Genomic DNA, 20383 nt, shown 5'->3' on the forward strand with positions numbered 1-20383 from the left:
TTCAACAAACGGTGTTGGGAAAATTGGACAGTCACATGCAGAAAAATGAAACTGGACCATTTCCTTATACCACACATGGAAATAGACTCAAAATGGATGAAGGACCTCAATGTGGGAAAGGAATCCATCCGAATCCTTGAGGAGAACACAGACAACAACCTCTTTGACCTCAGCCGCAGCAACTTCTTCTTAGGAACATCACCAAAGGCAAGGGAAGCAAGGGCAGAAATGAACTATTGGGACTTCATCAAGATCAAAAGATTCTGCACAGCAAAGGACACTGTTAGCAAAACCAAAAGACAACTGATAGAATGGGAGAAGATATTTACAAATGACATAGCAGATAAAGGGCCAGTATCCAAAATCTATAAAGAACTTACCAAACTCAACACCCAATGGGCAGAGGACATGAACAGACATTTCTGCAAATAAGACATCCAGATGGCCAACAGACACATGAAAAAGTGGTCCACATCACTTGGCATCAGGGAAATACAAATCAAAACCACAATGAGATACCACCTCACACCAGTCATAATGGCTAAAATTAACCAATCAGGGAATGACAGATGTTGGCAAGGATGCGGAGAAAGGGGAATCTTCCTACACTGTTGGTGGGAATGCAAACTGGTGCAACCACTCTGGAAAACAGCATGGAGGTTCCTCAAAAAGTTGAAAATAGAGCTACCCCACCTAGCAATTGCACTACTGTGGGTATTTACTCTAAAGATTCAAAGGTAGTGATCCAAAGGGACACATGCACCCGAATGTTATAGCAGCAATATCCACAACAGCCAAACTATGGAAAGAACCTAGATGTCCATCAACAGATGAATGGATAAAGAAGATGTGACACACACACACACACACACACACACACACACTGGAATACTATGCAGTCATCTAAAGAATGAAATCTTGCCATTTGTGACAATGTGGATGGAACTAGAGGGTATTATGCTTAGCAAAATAAGTCAATCAGAGAAAGACAATTATCATATGATCTCCCTGATATAAGGAAGTTGAGAGGCAACATGGGGTGTTGGGGGGGTGGGAAAGGAATAAATGAAACAAGGTGGGATCAGGAGGGAGACAAACCATAAGAGACTCTTACTGTCACAAAACAAACTGAGGGTGATTGGGAGGAGGGGGGGTAGGGAGAGGGTGGTGGGGTTATGGACATTGGGGAAGGTATGTGCTATGGTGAGTGCTGTGAAGTGTAAACGTGGCTATTCACAGACTTGTACCCCTGGGGCTAATAATACATTATATGTTAATTTAAAAAAAAAAAAAGGAAAAAGAAAGAGCTTCTGGTTTGTACCTCACTGAGAGGATAGTCTTCAAACCCCACACATGAGTAATTGACCAGTCTTCTTTCATAATCAGCCAGGATATCTTGTGCCAATATATAGATGACTAGTTCCTTAAACTAAATTAATACTCTCTTTTTAAAAAAAAGGATTTTATTTATTTATTTGAGAAGGTGAAACAGAGATAATAGGAGAGAACACGGGTGTTGGGGAGGGGGGAGAGGGAGAAGCCAACTCCCTGTTGAGCAGAGAGCCTGATACAGGGCTTGATCCCAGGACCCTGGGATCATGACCTGAGCCAAAAAGGCAGTTGCTTAACTGACTGAGCCACTCAGGTGCCCCTAAATTAATACTTTTAGGGTGAAAGACACCTTTAGGCTCATTTCACATGGTTTTTTTTGCTATTTTTCCCACAAAAGGGCCAGTGAAGATGTAAGCCAGCACCAATGCAGGGGGATGGGAGATGTAAACCAGGATGGCTAGTGTTCTGGAACATGCTTGAGGAAGGACCCAAAGTTCATACTCTTCCCAGTGGACCAAAATCTGAACCTCTGTGGTATATGAGATTGAGCCTCCTGCACACCTACTCTGGTTCCTAGGTGTGGGGCGTAACACCTGACATGTGCTGGACAGGAAATATAGTTACCCTGAGATCCTTATGCTTGGTCATTGCCCTCAGGGATGTGAGTCCATTCATCTTGGGTGGTTCTCGGGAATTATTCTTAGAACTGTGCCCATGAGTTCAGTTTTATTTCATGATAATCCTGGGATATGAATATCAACACACTCCTCACACAGAATATATTGGCCATGTTGGTTTTTTTTTTAACCTGGTGCGGTGGCTAATTTTACATGTCATTTTGGAGGGTTTTTGGGGTGAAATTAACATTTAAATGGGTGAATTTGGGGTAGATTGCCTTCCATAATGTGGATGGGGCTCATCCAATCAGCTGAGAACCTGAGTAGTACAAAAACTGACCTCCTAAGCAAGAGGAATTCTGCCAAAGATTGTATTTGCACTGGATCCACACCATTGGCTGTCCTGAGTCTCCAACTTGTTGGTTCACACTGTAGATTTTGGACTTGCCAGCCTCCATAATTCATGAGTCAATTCCTTATAATACATCTCTTTCTCTCTCTGTATACAAATCATATCAATTCTGTTTCCTTTTTTAAAAAAGATTATTTATTTTGGAGAGAGAGAGAGAGAAAGAACATGCAAGGGAGAAGGGGTGAGGGAGGGAGAGAATCCTATGCAGCTTCTCTGCTGAATATGGAGCCCAAGGCCCGCACTCCATTTCATGACCCTGAGATCGTGACCTGAGCAGAAATCAAGAGTTGGGCTCTTAACCAACTGAGTCAGGCAGTTGCCCCTCTCTTCTGTTTCTTAATACATCTCTTTCTCTCCATATATACAAATCATATCCAGTCTGTTTCTCTGGGGAACTCTGATCAATACACCTGGAGTAGTTATGATGATTATTCATTCCCCTAAAGGGGTAGATGTTGCACAGTCTTTATGGAGGGATCTGCTGAACTCTAAATATGGGGCCCCTTTCTTTTTACCCTCCTTCATTCTGGTTTCCCAGGCTTATGGTCAGCAAGGGTGGGAAGAGTCAGGTGACCTGATGCCAAAGGCAGCTTTAGGAAGCTGGGTTTTCACTGAGGCTGAGAGGCAAATGTGACTGAAAGCACAACCCAACATGAGAACAGAGGAGAAGTCTCAAGCTCAGGTCCAAGAATTATGACCTGGGTCAAATGCAGGAGATGAGTCTGGAGATTAGATTTTACACTTTTTTCAGTCTGGAAATGTACACAGCTAAATGATGACTACATCTTCCAGGCTTCTCTGTAGCTAAGTGTAGCCTTGTGCATAAATTCTGAGTGGAATCCATTGGGCAAAACTACTACAAAGGGTCCTTAAAAGGGACATAGCTGGGGTCCAAACTTTTGTTCTTCCCTCTTCATGGAAGGAGATGAGATGGCTGGTATGCTCCAGAAACTATCATGCATCGTGAAGCAAATCTGGGGTCCTTGATCATTTCATGGCACCATCATCCCAGCCCTGGACTGCCTACTTCAGATTGCTTTTACATGAGGGAATGGATATGCTGTTCTGTGTTTGAGACTCTCAGTCACTAGAACATGAATGTGATTAATTGGCTCAAAATGATTTAATCTCAACCCATATTTTGCCTCCTCCAGCCAATATGTTGGTAGAGCATGGTGGGTCTGAGTAGCCTTGGGAAGTTGATGCAAGGGAAATGCACAATGATGATGCCGGATGTGGCAGATGACATTCTGAGCTGGCTGGAGGAATTTGGGACAGACCCCGGTGAACTGTAATCTAACCAACGCTGAATGAGTACTTCACATAGTGGCCAACAGAAAAGAAAAAAAGAGTCCTGTTTATTGGGTGTGGCAGACCAGGGAGCTAAAAAAACTTCTAATCTCTTGTATCCCCCAAGTCCTTGGTCTCAATCCAGATACTCTCACAGCTAGTGTTGTCTTCTGGAAGGATGTAGCTGATACAGTTATGATGTTAGAGACACTTCTACCAGACTTACTGTTACTAGCACCCCCCCATTGTTGCTTGTTCAAAAAGGCATCTCCTGAGGGAATCAGTTTGAGTTTCAAAGTATCATCATCTGTACAAACTAGGAGTACATCCATGCAGCCTAACTGGGTTCAGTCACCTTACAGGGATATTTTGTTCTCACTAGAACAAGCCCTTTTATTAGAGACTGATCTGTCACTGAATTCTGTTATTTCATCCTTCAAAATGTCCTTTTCTTCCAGTTCTCAGAGCTAGGCTCTTAGGACCTCAGCTAGGATTCACAGAACAGCTTTCTAACTAACTTGCCCTTCCTGATATCAATGTCAGATTACCTTGACTGAAAAACTACTTTATATCTCAGTTCAGCTAAAGTAAGTGATTCTTAATTTCTGTAACCAACCATATGTTTGAGGGGCTTTTTTTTTTTTTAAAGATTATTTATTTATTTATTTGACAGAGAGAGAGAGAGAGAGAGAGAGAGATCACAGGTAGGCAGAGAGGCAGGCAGAGAGAGAGGAGGAAGCAGGCTTCCCGCTGAGCAGAGACCCGGATGGGGGGCTCCATCCTGGTAACCTGAGATGATGACCTCAGCTGAAGGCAGAGCTTTAACCCACTGAGCCACCCAGGCACCCCCCATATGTTTGAGTTTTAAGCACATGTCTTACTTGCCTGCAACCTGATTTTCCTCCTTTACCTGGTCACATATTCTTGGTTAGTTTCGCAACTGTCAGCAAGCCCCAGCGCTCTTGCTGAGAAGCCAGCTCAGTGGTTCCCGTTAGCTATTCCACACCCCAAATCCTAGTCATCCTTGGGAAGGGGAGGGGTGGGGATGGGGATGGAAGAGAGTAGCTGAAACTATTCAGGACCTACTCTTAGCTTCCTTTTATATTATTCTATTCAATAAGGACCAGCTTTTGCCAATAATTGTGTAAGGCTTTCCTAACTTCTGTATAAGGAGTCGTCATACAATTCAGGATTCTTTTTTTTTTTTTTTTTCATTGTTAAGAAAGCATTAGATGCAGCTCATCAGACACAGTAGGAAAGAATCTTCTGTTGTACTTTTTAAAAATATTCTGAGCTTTTGGTTCATGGAAGTCCCTCTGAACAAACTCAGGACCGCCCTGGTAACGCTTAGTCATCAAAAAAGTACGAACTTTCGGTTCTAATCCACGCTTTCACTTATTAACTGTGTGACCAGGGCAACCGGCTTAACTTCAGTGAGCTCATTAATGTCGTCTGGAGTCAACGATGCCTACTCTAGGAGTGAAATAAAGATAAATGCATATAAAGCCCGCAGCATAGTCCCTGGCACATGGTAGGCATTCAGTAACTCTACCATCAGGCCGCCCGGGTCCTGGCCCCGGTCCCAAGGTCAAATTCAGTCGCAGAGAAAGGTCACTCCGGGCAGCGGTTGGAGGAGCACTGGCTGTACACCTTACCAGCGCCCAGGAAGGACCTTTCTTCCGGAGGGACCTCCCCAGCCCGCTAGGGCGCGCCACGGCGGCTCACGGAACTGCCCCCTTCACCAGGGGCGTGGAAGAGCCGGCCGGGGCCCTCCCCGCGGGCCCCCGAGGGGCGGGACTGCGGACCGTACCATCTTCCACCATGGGGGTAGGTAGAGCGCGGCCTTCCCTTTGGTCGCACGCCCAGAGCGGACAAGTGGGGGCCGCCGTTCCCCCGGACCCCTGGGGCAGGACCCTTATACCCTCGTTCTCGCCTCCCCTGGGATCCGCGCGCGGGCTGGCTCTGGAGAGCAGACCCCGGGGCCGCGCGCCCCCCGGCGTGGGAGCGGGTGGGAGCGGCGGGCGCCGGGGGCGGGGCCCGTGGAGGTCGGCGGTGTCCTTGCGGCGCGGCCGGGGGTGCGCGTGTGTGTACGCCGGGCGGTCGGCGCGGCCACTCGATCTCCGAGGTGTGGTCCGCGGGCAGAGCCCACCATGTTGTCCCGGGCAGCGCGCAGGTGAGGCGCCGGGGCCGCGTGGCGCAGCGGAGACGGGTCACGGCCCCGAGGGCGAAGGGTCCCCCCCTGCCTGCGTGCCCGCGCCGGCGCGGCGGGTCCCGGGCACCTTGGAGGCCCCGGGGTCGCGGAGAAGCGGCGGGCGGTGGTGCCCGAGGGCAGGTGTCCGCTGAGCGCGTCCGGGTGCCGCCGCGGCGCGGGGTTGCCGCGTTGGTGTAACGCGTCAGGGAATGTGGAGGGGGAGCGAGCAAGCGGCAGAAAGGCCCAGGCGGCGCTGGGTCTGCGTAGACGCGTGAGCGAATCGGTCCGTGTCCCGTGTGTGCTCTTTCTGCAGCGCGAGCAGGACGCTGGTGCCGGCGCTGGGGTCGCGGGGTTCCAGGCAGAAGCACAGCCTCCCCGACCTGCCGTACGATTATGGCGCCCTGGAGCCTCACATCAGCGCCCAGATCATGCAGCTGCACCACAGCAAGCACCACGCGACCTACGTGAACAACCTGAACGCCGTCGAGGAGAAGTATCTGGAGGCGCTGGAGAAGGGTAGGTGCGGGGCTGCCGGGCGCCGAGCGAGGCGTGGCCGCGGGGGAGCCCGGGCCCTTCGGGGCGGGAGAGCGGCTCCGCGTGTCCCGGCGTCGACGCGGGGTCAGAATTCGCGAGGAAGGCGGTCGTTCTGTGCGAGGCTGAAACAGGCTTGTGCGTACCTGCTAGTGCTTAGACTTCGGTATTGTGGTAGAATACGGATTACACTTGTCTTTTTTCCTGAAGAGCCCAGTTGACAACACCAGTAGGAAGTGTGTGGACTTTGTGTGTCTGGGGCGTGCGCGTACGCGACTCGGTGTTTTCCTGTCGCTGTGCAGAGGCGCGTTACCCTTGCCAGCCGGTTCCGCAGGGGCTCGCCCGAGCCGAGTCACTGACGGGTATCGCGTAATTAGCTGCCCGCCTTGACGATGTTTTGTTTCCTTATTTTTACGGACTTCAGGTCCCCTGAAATTTGCTGAGTAAATGTCAGACCGTGACGTCTTGTTGACTGGGGCCATCTAGTGGGCAGATGTAGTATTTCAGCCTCATCGCAGGAGGTAATTGGCTCAACAAAAACAAGAGGAAGTTGCCACATTCTGGAAGATTTGTGACGGGAACCTTATTGTGGCGGGGGTGGGAGGAGGGTAGTTTCGTGATTTGTACGGGAAAGGGGTTTTAGAAAATAACAAAATCGGGAAAGATGTGCTAATAATGACAAGGTGGGGAATATCCCAGTTGCGAAATTATTTCCTGCATGACAACGCCTGACAACTTGAACCTTTCTCTTCAGTATTTTAAAAACAGCTTAATTTCAGTTCTTTTCTTGTGCAATCACACCTTTACCTGTTTGCATGAAAGTTACTGAAAAAAAAAAAGCTGTATATTATGTTGTGTTATATTGAGTATAAATTAATAAACTTCGGTAGAGTTTTCTTTTATTTAAAAAATTATATATATTAAAGACTGTTGAACTGAATATCCATGTTTGAGAATTTGGGGCGACAATATTAAGTGAAATAACATCATCAGTCTCATTACAGGTAGGTAAATAAATACTTTTCAAACAAAAGTATTTAACTTTTATTGTACTTAACAGGAAAAAAATTGAATTGAAACTGAAGAAAATGTTGAACTTAAGAATAGTATTTTTATTTTTATTTATTTACTTTTTTAAAGATTTTATTTATTTATTTGATAGACAGAGATCACAAGTATGCAGAGGGAGAGGAGGAAGCAGGCTCCCTGCCAAGCAGAGAGCTGGATGCAGGGCTCCACCCAGGACCCCGAGATCATGACCTGAGCTGAAGGCAGAGGCTTTAAGCCACTGAGCCATGCAGGCTCCTCAAGAATAGTATTTATTTATTTATTTATTTATTTATATTTTTAAAAGATTTTATTTATTTATTTGACAGAGATCACAAGTAGGCAGAGAGGCAGGCAGAGAGAGGAGGAAGCAGGCTCCCCGCTGAGCAGAGAGCCCGATGTGGGGCTCCATCCCAGGACCCTGGGATCAAGACCTGAGCTGAAGGCAGAGGACTTAACCCACTGAGCCACCCAGGTGCCCCAAGAATAGTATTATTTTTCTTTTTAAAGATTTTATTTATTTATTTGACAGAGAGAGAGAAATCACAAGCAGGCAGAGGCAGACAGAGAGAGAGGGAAGCAGGCCCCCTACTAAGCAGAGAGCCCGATGTGGGACTCCATCCGAGGACCCCGGGATCATGACCCGAGCCGAAGGCAGAGACTTAACCTACTGAGCCACCTAGGTGCCCCAAGAATAGTATTTTTAAAAGCAGATTGTAATACCCCCCCAACATTTCTGTTATTATTATTACTGTTTTTTTTTTTTTTAAGATTTTTATTTATTCATTTTTGACCAAGAGAGAGACAATGAGAAGCGGATTGCAAGCAGGGGGAGTGGGAGAGAGAGGGAGAAGCAGGCTTCCCACAGAGCAGGGAGCCTGACACGGGGTTAGATCCCAGGACCTTGGGATCATGACCTGAGCCAAAGGCAGACGCCTAACGACTGAACCACGTGCCCCTATTTTTTAATGTAAACTCTATCTAGTATGGGGCTCGAACTCAACAATCTCAAGATTGAGTCATATCCTCTACCAACTGAGCCAGCCAGGGACCCCCCAAATTTGTATTAAAATTTATTTATTTATTTAGCTATTCAATTTTTTTTTTTTTTTAAAGATTTTATTTATTTATTTGACAGAGAGAGATTACAAGCAAGCAGAGAGGCAGGCAGAGAGAGAGGAGGAAGCAGGCTCCCTGCCGAGCAGAGAGCCTGATGCGGGACTCGATCCCAGGACCCTGAGATCATGACCTGAGCCGAAGGCAGCGGCTTAACCCACTGAGCCACCCAGGCGCCCTAGCTATTCAATTTATTTGAAAGAGAGAGATAGAGAACACAGGCAGGGAGGAGGGGCAGAGGGTGAGGGAGAAGCAGACCTCCTGCCAAGCAGGGAGCCCTCCAAGTAGCTTGGTCCCCCGACCCCGGGATCTCCACCCAAGTTGAGGGCAGATACTTAACTAACTGAGCCACCCAGGCACCTCTGTATTAAAATTTAAAAATAATGAAGTAGAGACTCCTCAGTGGCTTAGTTGTTAAGCGTCTGCCTTTGGCTTGGGTCATGATCCTAGGATCCTGGGATTGAGTCCTGCATTGGGCTCCTTGCTCATTGGGGAGCCTGCTGCTCCCCCTGCTTGTGCACATGCTTCTCTCTCTCTGACAAATAAATGAATAAAATCTTTTGAAAAAACGGTGAAATAAACTTCGAGAGATTGAGATTATTAAGCTTAATAATCAATTAATTATTGATTAATTAATCTATTGAGATTATTAAGTTTTCAATAACCATGTTTCTTTCCCATTAGAAAAATTTAGTTACTGTTGATTTATTAAAAAACAATATAAAATCTACATTTATTTTTAGGGTGATTTTCCTGGAATAATTTCTAAGAGGGACACTGATCTATACCAAAATTATCCTGTGAACATAATAACAAGAAAAACAACTCTCCAAGATGATCTGTGTATTCTGAGATCACTTGGCCCGTTTCTCCTCTTTGAGGTATGCCCCAAGAGCAGATTAGAGAACTTTTTCTATTATGTAAACTCCCTAAGCACACAGCCCTCAGTGGTTCTTGTGTCTTCCACTTTGTCTCTTAGTATCTTGTGAATAATACGCACTTGGGACTTAATTGAACAAGGGAATTTTCCCAAATAGTTAATCTTAGCTTCTTAGAGGCATGAAAAAGAATATTTTATTTTGCTTTCTTATTGCCAAGGTAGGAAAAAAGTTTTCCAATGTGACTTTTTTGGTATAGATATCAGAGAATTAATTTTTTTTCCATGAATACTACATTTAATATATTCCGTTATCTAGTCAATCAAACATTTATTGAGTGCCTGGTATGTAGAAGTCACTCAAGATTTTATTTTTTTTTTTAAGATTTTTTTTTTCAAGATTTTATTTATTTATTTGAGAGGCAGAGATCACAAGTAGGCAGAGAGGCAGGCAGAGAGAGGAAGGGAAGCAGGCTCCCCGCTGAGCAGAGAGCCCAATGAGGGGTTTGATCCCAGGACCATGGGATCATGACCTGAGCTGAAGGCAGAGGCTTTAACCCACTGAGCCACCCAGGTTGCCCCTAGAAGGCGATATATTGGCCCCTGCGACACAGCAGTGCACTGAAGTCCTTAATACTGGAGGTTTTGTTCTAGTGGGGAGACAGATGGACAAGTAAATATGTAGTGGTATTCCAGGGCCATAAGTCCTATCAAGAAAAACAAGTTGGGGCCTGGTGAAAACTGCCCATTTGTATTGTGGTTTGTGAAGGCTCCACTGAGGAGGTTGATGTCTGTGGAGACATGAAGGACAAATGTGGGAATGAGCCACGAAGCTCTCTTCAGGAAGAGTATTCCAGTCCAGGCAACGGCAGTCAGCGGAAACCCTAAACTGGGAGCAGGCTGAGCTGCTTTTGTAAGTGCAGGGAGGCCAGTGTGGCTGGAGCTGGGCCAACAAGGAAATGCTGGGTCAGATGATGCACCTCGCAAGCAGATTGTAGGGACTTGGGGTTCACTCTGAGTGAGAGGAGCAGCCTTTGGAGGGGTTTGCCTAGAGGAGTGCCTCAGTAGTGTGGGGTCTAGAGGAGCTCTCTGGCTGTGGTGAGAACAGAGAGTAGGGGGCATGTGTGGAAGCAGGAGACCATTGTGGGTTATGGTGGCACAGATGCAGGTAGGTGATGCTGCTGGTCTGCCCCAGAAATACGAAGAAGGGATTGGTTCTGGATCTTTTTTTTTAGAAAATATTTATTTATTTATTTATTTGATAGAGAGATCACAAGTAGGCAGAGAGAGAGAGAGGAAGGGAAGCAGGCTCCCTGCTGAGCAGAGAGCCCGATGCGGGACTTGATCCCAGGACCCTGAGATCATGACCTGAGCCAAAGGCAGCGGCTTAACCCACTGAGCCACCCAGGCGCCCCGGTTCTGGATCTTTTTTAAAGGTAGAGCTGGCTTTGCTGTTGGGTACGTTGGTGGGTTGAACATGGTATGTGGGGAAAGGAGTAAGAAATGACAAAGTACACAGACCTGTACCCCTGAAACAAATAATACAGTATATGTTAATTTAAAAAAGAAAGAAAGAAAGAAAGAAAAAACCTAGTTATCAAAAATGTCCTGAGAGGGACGCCTGGGTGGCTCAGTTGGTTAAGCAGCTGCCTTCGGCTCAGGTCATGGTCCCAGGGTCCTGGGATTGAGTCCCACATCGGGCTCCTTGCTCGGCGGGGAGCCTGCTTCCCCCTCTGCCTCTGCCTGCCATTCTGTCTGCCAGTGCTCGCTCTCTCTCCCTCTCTCTCTCTGATAAATAAATAAAATCTTTAAAAAAAAAAAATGTCCTGAGAAAACAGCTGGCACTTGCTGGGATGGGGAAGGCCATTGGGTAAGTTTGGGAGTGAAAATCTGGAGTTGGGTTTTGAATATGCTGAGTTTTTGTTTATGGAACATTGAACTATTTGCCAATGAAGAGTTGTCTAAGTAGAAAATGAGAGTTGAAAATCTACCATTTAAAAAAGTGGTTTTAGGGACGCCTGGGTGGCTCAGTTGGTTAAGCAGCTGCCTTCGGCTCAGGTCATGATCTCAGCGTCGTGGGATCGAGTCCCACATTGGGCTCCTTGCTCGGCAGGGAGCCTGCTTCTCCCTCTGCCTCTGCCTGCCTCTCTGTCTGCCTGTGCTCGCTCTTTCTCCCTCTCTCTCTGACAAATAAATAAATAAAATCTTAAAAAAAAAAAACATTAAAAAAGTGGTTTTACAAACTGAAGGTTGCTGGGGGCAGGGGGGTTGGAAGAAGGGGGGTGGGGTTATGGACATTGGGGAGGGTATGTGCTATGGTTAGTGCTGGGAAGTGTGTAAATCTGGCGATTCACAGACCTGTACCCCTGGGGATAAAAATACATGTTTATAAAAAAAAAAGTAGTTTTATTTGTTTTTAGTAATCTCTACCTCCCATTACGGGGCTTGAACTCATCACCTCAGGACCAAGAGTTGTGTGCTCTCCTGACTGAGCCAGCCAGGTGCCCCAGAAAACTTAACATTTAATCTGTTTACAGAACTACGCATATTCTCATTTCACTGTTTTCTATCTTTGTTTTCATTATTGCTGAAATCTTTAATATCCAAGAAAACTTTGAGGTCTTTGGAGCTCAGGAAAGAATTTTCTGCATGCACTCCCTGCTGGGCCACTGATGAGTTGTTCAGGACATTAATTGAACTGAAAATCCACCGGGACAAATAATTTTTGAAGAAAATCTTGTGTGTGTGTGTGTGTGTGTGTGTGTAAATTGTGGAATTTTAGGACCAATAGGGATGTTACAAATAAGCTAGTCCAATTATCAGATTTTTTTCCAAAGAAAATGGTATACAGAATGTTTGAAAAGTAAGAATTAGAAAAAAAATGTTTGTCTCTTTACATTACAGGTGACGTTACAACTCAGGTAGCTCTTCAGCCTGGGCTCAAGTTCAATGGTGGAGGCCATATCAATCATTCCATCTTCTGGACCAACCTGAGCCCTAAGGGTGGTGGAGAACCCAAAGGTTGGTAGATATTGGTGTAGTCTTAGCTATATTCTGTGCACAACAGCAATGCCTGTTGCTTTTCTTATGTTAATTCTTACGTTATTTAGTGACACATTTTTCATAGCAAGGAGTATAACAAAGTTGTAACTTTGAATGGGGCACATGTAGGAATGGAGACTACATTCAGGTAGTTATGTCATCAGCTTTTTTTGTATACACACAGAGTGTCAGATATGTGTCAAGTTCTGGTTGAAATGTACTGTACTTCTAACTGGCAAACGGATTTTAGAGAAGTTGAGCAACCTGGGGTGGGTCACATACTTAATCACTCTGTACCTACTTCCTTCATCTGTATGACACAGGGACAAAAATAGAGCTGTTTGGAAAACTAAGTAAGTTATCAAAGGTAAAATGCTTAGAATAGTGCCTTTTGCTGTTACTTTCCTGCTCTTCCTAACTGATAAAAAGTCAGTTGTCCCAGGAAATGAGATTCTCCAGGACACCTGGAGGGTAAATGAGGGGACTGCAGAGCCAATGGTCTGTTCACTCTGGTGGGTTTACTTGACTTCTTGTGTCTCTTCTGGAGGCCCAGATGACTTCATTACCCACCTCATCCCAGGGAACGGAGGGGGTGGAAATAGAGCTCTCCCTGTCTCTCAGCTTGTGGCATACACCTTAAGTTTCTGTGGATTTGTTCGTTTGTTTGTTCTTACTTGTTTTTTGGAAGTCATCTTAGGTGCTTGTACTAAGCTATTTCATTTGGAAGTAAAGATTAAGGGAGAGTAAATATGGCAAATCTGGGCATTTCTTTTTATGGGTTAGGTCTGCAGATGGGTTAGGTCTAATACTTTTGAGGTTTTGGGATTAGTAGAATGTCATATATGCCCATATTTAGCCAACAGGTCTTGGTTCTCTGACACTTTGGGTTATCTGTACCATTTTATTATTTGTGCTTACAATAGGTAATTACTTTAAACCAGTGGAATCAGAGTAGTGATATTTTTGGCCTACTTGCTTTGATGTGCTCAATCTAGAATTGTATGTTACATTGGTACAGAATAAAAGGACTGTTGCTCTTACAGTGTACCCTTTGGTAATAAAAGACAAAAATCACTGTTTTTAAAATTACATGATTGTGATAGGAAAGATCTTGACTGCCTTGGGGAAGAACCAAATAACAGCCATAAAATTTTATTCCCAAATTGAGACAGAACAGGTAGGGTAGAAGTTGAAGTAAAATTTTCTGTTGAAGGGAAACAAAATAATGGAAAATATTATTTCTTTTTCTGATGGAAATAGCATAGTGAGGAAAGAAATCCCTCTAACATGGTTCAGTAACACCTGAATTACGGTTGTGAGACCTTATGATGCTAGTGTCAGGGAAGGAGTAATGTTGGGGCTCACTGGGTTATGTTATGTTTTCCATGTGTTGTCTAGTTGGTATCTTGTGCCTCATGACAGGCATACTTTAATATATGTAATAAAATTATTTATTGTTGCAGTATGTTCACTTGTGGGTATTTTTGGATTTTTTTTTAATAGGAGAATTGCTGGAAGCCATCAAACGTGATTTTGGTTCCTTCGACAAATTTAAGGAGAAGTTGACCGCTGTGTCTGTTGGCGTCCAAGGCTCAGGTTGGGGTTGGCTTGGTTTCAATAAGGATCAGGGACGCTTGCAGATTGCTGCTTGTTCTAATCAGGATCCACTGCAAGGAACAACAGGTTTGGCTTGAAAATTGTTTCATATTCATTAGTGTGAGATGGTTCACGGTAAAGCATTTACCTTGAATTAAGGAACATGAGTAGTGATTAAACCTATCTTGAGTATGTCCTAATGTGAGTAAATCTTAACAGCTGATAGTAGTCTGATTCTCCTATGAACAAAAATGCTTTAAGAGCCCTTGATGTTTTGTAAAACTAGCACATGTAATGTTACAGATACATTAACAAAACATGTTTTGAACATAAACTCTGCTTCAGTTGACAGAGAATGCATACCAGCTTACATAATTACATGCACTGAAATTAGATTAAACACCGCATAAGGATAAGACCTGGAAGCCGAGTCTGACCTCAGACCTTGGACTGTCAGCCCATCTGCTGTGCACCTGTGGTCAGAGTAGCACGGGAGCTCAGATTTCCAGACTTAGGCCTTTTGGGGGGTTTTGGTTTTGGTATAGGAAAATATTTGGCTTAGAAGCTCCAGGCTGGGCTCACCAAATCCTTTTTCATGTTGAGCCAGATTGAATCAGAATGTCTTTAGGAAATAGTCACAAGACATCCAGCTGTTAGTTGGAACTTTGATCTGCAGTGTAACCGACCTGCAGTGACATTTCAGTGTCCGTAACCAGTAGTTCTCAGCCCCGGTTTCTGCCTCTGTGTATGTCCACAGACTTGCTTACATCCCTCACTGCCCTAGATACATTCAGAATTAGTCAGGATCTAATGGCTCTTTTGGCAAAGTGAGATGCTGAAGAGTGCAGTGGAGAGTCAGGTCTATCTTTGAAGGTGCCTGACCGACGAGGCTGTGATTTCCAGGTAAACCCTGGCCATACCTGCTTCTCTTCCACTTGAGGAAAACCCATTGGAATGAAAATCCGTGAAAGTCATGGCAGTATATGGAGAGGAAAAATCATTTATGAACTTTGTTACCTTAATTACTCGTAATACATGATTAGTGACCAACCTCTCCACTGCTCAAGACCTACTGGCTGGTACTTGTTTTCCCGGAGGAGAGCTGTCGTTTAGTTGGAGAGTTTTTGAAAATGAGTGTTGTAGAAGTAATTCCTTCTTTATACAGTGTCTCTTTTTCTTTGGTCTTGTTTAGTTTCCCTTGTTAACTTATTCTTTCTGTTAGTGTCTTACAAATGTTCTGTATTTTCTGAGACTAACATTATTAGACTTGGGAACAGAGCAGGTTCTCCTAAAATTCCACTGACTGCTTCAGAAGGTCCTTAACCACCCCCACAAACATAGTACCTTACTGATCCCCGCCCAAGAATTGGCTCATGGGTAGATTTGCTGGTATTTCCAGAACAGCTCTTAAAATATTATACTTAATTTTCCAAACTCTTATTTAAAATTTTTCACTCTTTATCACATTTTCTTCCAAAGACTAAAATAAAAAAAAATTTTTTTGTATTTATTCTTGGCAAATTTCCTGTTTGTAAAAGAAATTGGAAAATAGATGGGAATGTTGTAAAGGGCAATTTTGTGTGCGTAGAAGAACGTTTAAGTCACGTTTTAGATGGAAATTACAGTTTTTGCTTTTTCCCCCTTGTCTCTAATAGGTCTTATTCCACTACTGGGGATCGATGTGTGGGAGCATGCTTACTACCTTCAGTATAAAAATGTCAGACCGGATTACCTAAAGGCTATTTGGAATGTAATCAACTGGGAGAATGTAACGGAGAGATACATGGCTTGCAAAAAGTAAAACATGATCATTACATTGAGCAAAATAAGCTGCTCGCGACTATTTTTGTAGTAGTGCAGAGTACCGTAGTATGCTAGTAAGCTGCTCTTTTGTAGCATTTCCTAATGTAGCTTGTTCAAGCATTTGATGAACATGATTTAATGCTATGAATTTCTTGTTTTCAAATTTTGTTATTGGGCAACTGAAAATAGTAAGTGCTTTGTTTGATTTAGTCTTTTGGTTGAACATCTTCTTCTGAGAGCTGAAACAGCCAGCAGGTTATAATTGCCATCATAAAACTGTCAAAAAGATCTCATCCCTGTCCTCTTAGGGCCTCCGGGGAAGCCTTTTTGCTCTTGTTCTGTTGCACTTGTAGAAAACCTGGTCCTTTGCCCAGTTGTTTAATGAGAAAAGGTTAAATTTGTTTCCCAAGGGAAATGTTCAGTTTTTCTATTGAAAATTGCTCTTTTTTGTAAGTAATCTGTCTAGTAGTATTTGTGGTAGATATCACCCGTGGGCCTTTAATTATCTTTGGTCACATGTTTCACAAGGTTAACACCATTTTGTCTTTTAAAAAAAAATCACTTGATTGCTAATTGAGAATTGCTCTATTATGAAAAGGAAATAGTCATGCATTTGAATTTTTCTGTTGGGAGAAATAGGACTTTTATGTGGAATCTTGTCATCAAACAGAAATGTGTTAGGTGACTGCTCAAAGGAGACAAATCTGAGCCTTATTGATAAAACAAATGTTGGGGATGAGGCCACAGACCATTCTGGCCAAGCACTTGCCCCCCATCTCTGCCTGTTCACAAGCACCCCCTGGAGAGCAGCAGTCTGGGTCGGTGCTGCCTTCCCAGAGCGGCAGGTGGTTGGTTTCTGGATGTGGCCAGCGGCACGTCCCTGCACAGGAGCATTGCTTTTCAAAGACCTGTTTTTGAATTACTCCATCATATTTGATCTTCTTTTCTTTTAAACAAATGCACAGTCACTATAGAAGCTTTATATTATATAGTCCTTTAAGTAAAGGAAAGTGATACCCGTAATCCAGTGACACAGCCTGTCCAGTTGTGTTCTTGTTTCCTGCTTGCAGGACTGTTTAAGTGTAGCAGGGAGCCGCTTGTAATTTGGCCTAAGTTGTTATGCGCTCCATGTTTCATCATTTCCCTTATTTTGGGGGGCTGTATAATTGGACACTTGCTAATTTATCTTACAGTTCTGTTACTGAATATTTCATTGGTTTCTGATTGTTATTTATTCAGATAATGCTGTGGTGAGCAACCCACATAGATTTTACCTTCCGTGGGAATAGTTTTTCTATATAGATTTTTTTCTTATGCCTATTTTAGTAACTGAATGTTTTCCCGAGTTAGTATATTATTTTTTCCCCAAGTTCATTCTATATATTTGGCATGGAAAAATGGGGTAACTTAGCAGTTTCGATATTGAAGACTGAAGTTTAAAAAAATTAAATTTAAGGCACTTTTCTTTTAGAATTCAATTAGAAAGTATTTAGGTTTTCTGAATGGTCGGCCGCGTTGATGAGAGGAGTGATAGCTGCGTGTGTGCTTGTGGGTTGAAGACACTGGGGGGACCAGGATTGCCATCCTTCTCCTGCAGTGGAGTGACTTCGTGGAGTCCAACGAGAGCCGGGCTTACCGCTTGCATGTGTACAGATGTATGCACGCGTGCCTGTACGTAGGTATGCAGATGCACACCTACATACGGATATATACACACATACAAGTATAAGCAAGGCAATGAACTCCGTTTAAATGGACCATTTAGAAAAGTGGAACCTTTCTGAAAGACCGCGTTTTGAACACAAGTAGTCCTCCAGATCCTGGTTTGTATTGAACCAGCAGGTACGCAGAGATTACTGATTCATAGAAAGCTTTTTGACTGTTATTAAGCTTTAAGATTTCAAAAAATATTCAATGTTGAAATTTCTATGGGGCTCTATTTTTGCTTTGATTTTGTGTTGAGGGAACAAGGGAAAGCATGCTGTTCTTCCCTAAGGTTTTGTTTTTTTCCTCCCCATCAGATAGATTTTAAGAGACTAAGATAATTTACAGATAAAGATTTTAATCATTTGACAGAAAATGAGATTTCAAGATTTTTTTTAGCCCTGTTACTCATAATAGAAAAGAAATAGAAAAAGGAAAAGGCATCTCTTCTGAAATGAACCAAGCATTTGTTGTTCATCCAGGAGGGATCTTTGTGACCAACTCAGCAGTGCTTGTTCTAATCTGAAATGTGCTTCAAACACCATAGTGTGATAAGTGCTGGAAGAAAACAGGGCAGGAGACAAATACTGTCTCAAGTAGAATCTGCTGCTGGAACTGTTGTGTGATAATTAGACTTTGAGGTTGAGAGAAACTACAAATTTCACTGCACACCTCAAATTCATGATCTTAAAATGAGATTTGAGTTTCTAGTAATTATATATTTAAAAAAATAACATCATGATGATAAAATAAAGATTGATGTGTGTTGTGAGTCATCTAAAACTAGTTCTAAATAGAAATTTTATTTCCTGTTTTATTTGCATTGGGAAAGCTGTTAGGTAGAAGTTTTATAAATCACTGTTTCTCATTTTCAGTCATACCTAACGGTTGGGCAAGCAGATGGCCTATCTCTGAAGGTATGCATCAAACCTGGGATGCATTAAAAATCCTATAAGGTCTTGGATAGGTTTCATTTAATTATCCATTAGAGAAACATTTATTTTCCTATTGTGTGAAGTTTTTTGATTGTTAATAAAAGAATCTGTCAACTATAAAAAGAGGTCTTGCATTGTGCTTGTGTGTCAAAATAATCTTAAAATGCTTTATCATTTTTACTGCTTTCCTGTGGGACTGGGCTAATAAATAAAAGGTCGTTGCAATTTTACTCTTAAAACTCAGAAGGCATAGGAAGTCTATTCATATCTGTAGTAACAGCTGAAAATGTAATACTGTAATATTTTAGATACTAAATTATCAAGTTAGAACATCTTCCCCACACTAACCAGACAGAACATTGCCTTGGAGCGCCTGGGCTGTTCAGTCATTTGGGCTTCTGACTCTTGGTTTTGGCTCAGGTCATCATCTCAGGGTCATGGTGTTGAGCCCCCCTGTGTGTTGGGCTCCCTGCTCAGTGGGGAGCCTGCTTGAGATTCTCTCCCTCTGACCCTCCCCCTTTGTGTTGTCTCTTGCTTGTGCTTGCTCTCTCTGTCAAATAAATGAATAAAATCTTTAAAAAAACATTGCCTTAACTATATATAGCACATCTTGTGATAAAAAAAGCTGTTTACTTTTTTCTGTAAAGTTCTGGGTAGCTGGTATTTTATCCACTCATGTTGGGAGATCTCAGTTCACCTCACGCGGCTATCCCTGGACTTAAACAGTTCTGGAAAGGGAGGTAAGGTGCATTGTGTTCGGTGAGGTCATGCTGTCTGCTCTTCCCCTGTGCTTGTAATGGGTGTTGTTCTCAAGATTATTTTGGAACATAGGAAGAAAAGTAAGACCTCTCAGTTTACATTGTGAAAAGGAAGGAGACTGAGTGCTTCGATCTCGGCTTTGCTAGGTATTTACTGCCTCATCGCATTCAGTGCTCAACACAGAGGACATTCTGTGTTTATTTCGGCCCCCACTAAAACATGAGCTTTTGGGAAGGTCCAGAACAGAAGGTTCTTGTTCATTTGTGTCTTTGGTACTGATCACACCATCCTAGGCCCATATTCAAATGTTTTTATTAAATAATGTGATTTAATACAGTCCTCAGTATAAATACATGTTTTTGGAAGGCTGGGTTCACTTACCAAGTTCACCTACCAAAACCCACAAGGATGTTTGATGACAGCTGCTGTGACTGAAGGCCTTAGGTTTGCTACTCCTATCCCTTTGATGTAGAATGATAGATACGGAGAGCATCTCAGGTGCCAACTCCCAGCATTTTATGGATTTATCTGTGTATTGACTAAAATTGTGGTGGATGAGTGAATACTGATTATACAAAATATGTCACAAAAGGCATCCATCCAGCTTATGTCCTTTTTATTTATTTATTTTTAAGGATTTTATTTATTTGAGGGGCCCCTGGGTGGCTCAGTGGGTTAAGCCTTTGCCTTCAGCTCAGATCATGATCTCAGGGTCCTGGGATCGAGCCCCACATCAGGCTCTCTCAAATAAATAAAATCTTTGCCTACTTGTGATCAACGTTTCTCCCTCAAAATCTTTTTTTTTTTTAAGATTTTACTTATTTATTTGACAGAGATCACAAGTAGGCAGAGAGGCAGAGCAAGGAAGGGAAGCAGGCTCCCTGCTGAGCAGAGAGCCGGATGTGGGGCTCGATCCCACATTTAAAACAAAAAAAAAATTTTTTTTAAAGATTTTATTTATTTGACACAGAGAGAGAGGTCACAAGTACACAGAGATGCAGGCAGTGGTGGGCGGAAAGAGGCTCCCTGCTGAGCAGAAACCCTGATGTGGGGCTTGATCCCAGGACCCTGAGACCCTGAGACCATGACCTGAGTTGGAGGCAGAGCCTCAACCCAGGTGTCCCTAAAGGT

General features: G+C 43.6%; 1 protein-coding gene across 1 annotated transcript; it reads left to right on the top strand.

Annotated features, from left to right (window-relative positions):
* The first annotated feature begins 5721 nt into the window (after nucleotides 1-5721).
* SOD2 (superoxide dismutase 2) lies at nucleotides 5722-18616 on the top strand. Its single transcript, XM_044242908.1, has 5 exons — nucleotides 5722-5824; nucleotides 6156-6358; nucleotides 12318-12434; nucleotides 13959-14138; nucleotides 15707-18616. Exons 1-5 carry the CDS (start codon nucleotides 5802-5804, stop codon nucleotides 15850-15852), a joined length of 669 nt encoding a protein of 222 aa, XP_044098843.1. The 5' UTR covers nucleotides 5722-5801; the 3' UTR covers nucleotides 15853-18616.
* Nucleotides 18617-20383: the final 1767 nt, after the last annotated feature.

This window comes from Neovison vison, chromosome 1, assembly GCF_020171115.1.
Source record: "Neovison vison isolate M4711 chromosome 1, ASM_NN_V1, whole genome shotgun sequence".
NCBI lineage: Eukaryota > Metazoa > Chordata > Mammalia > Carnivora > Mustelidae > Neogale > Neogale vison.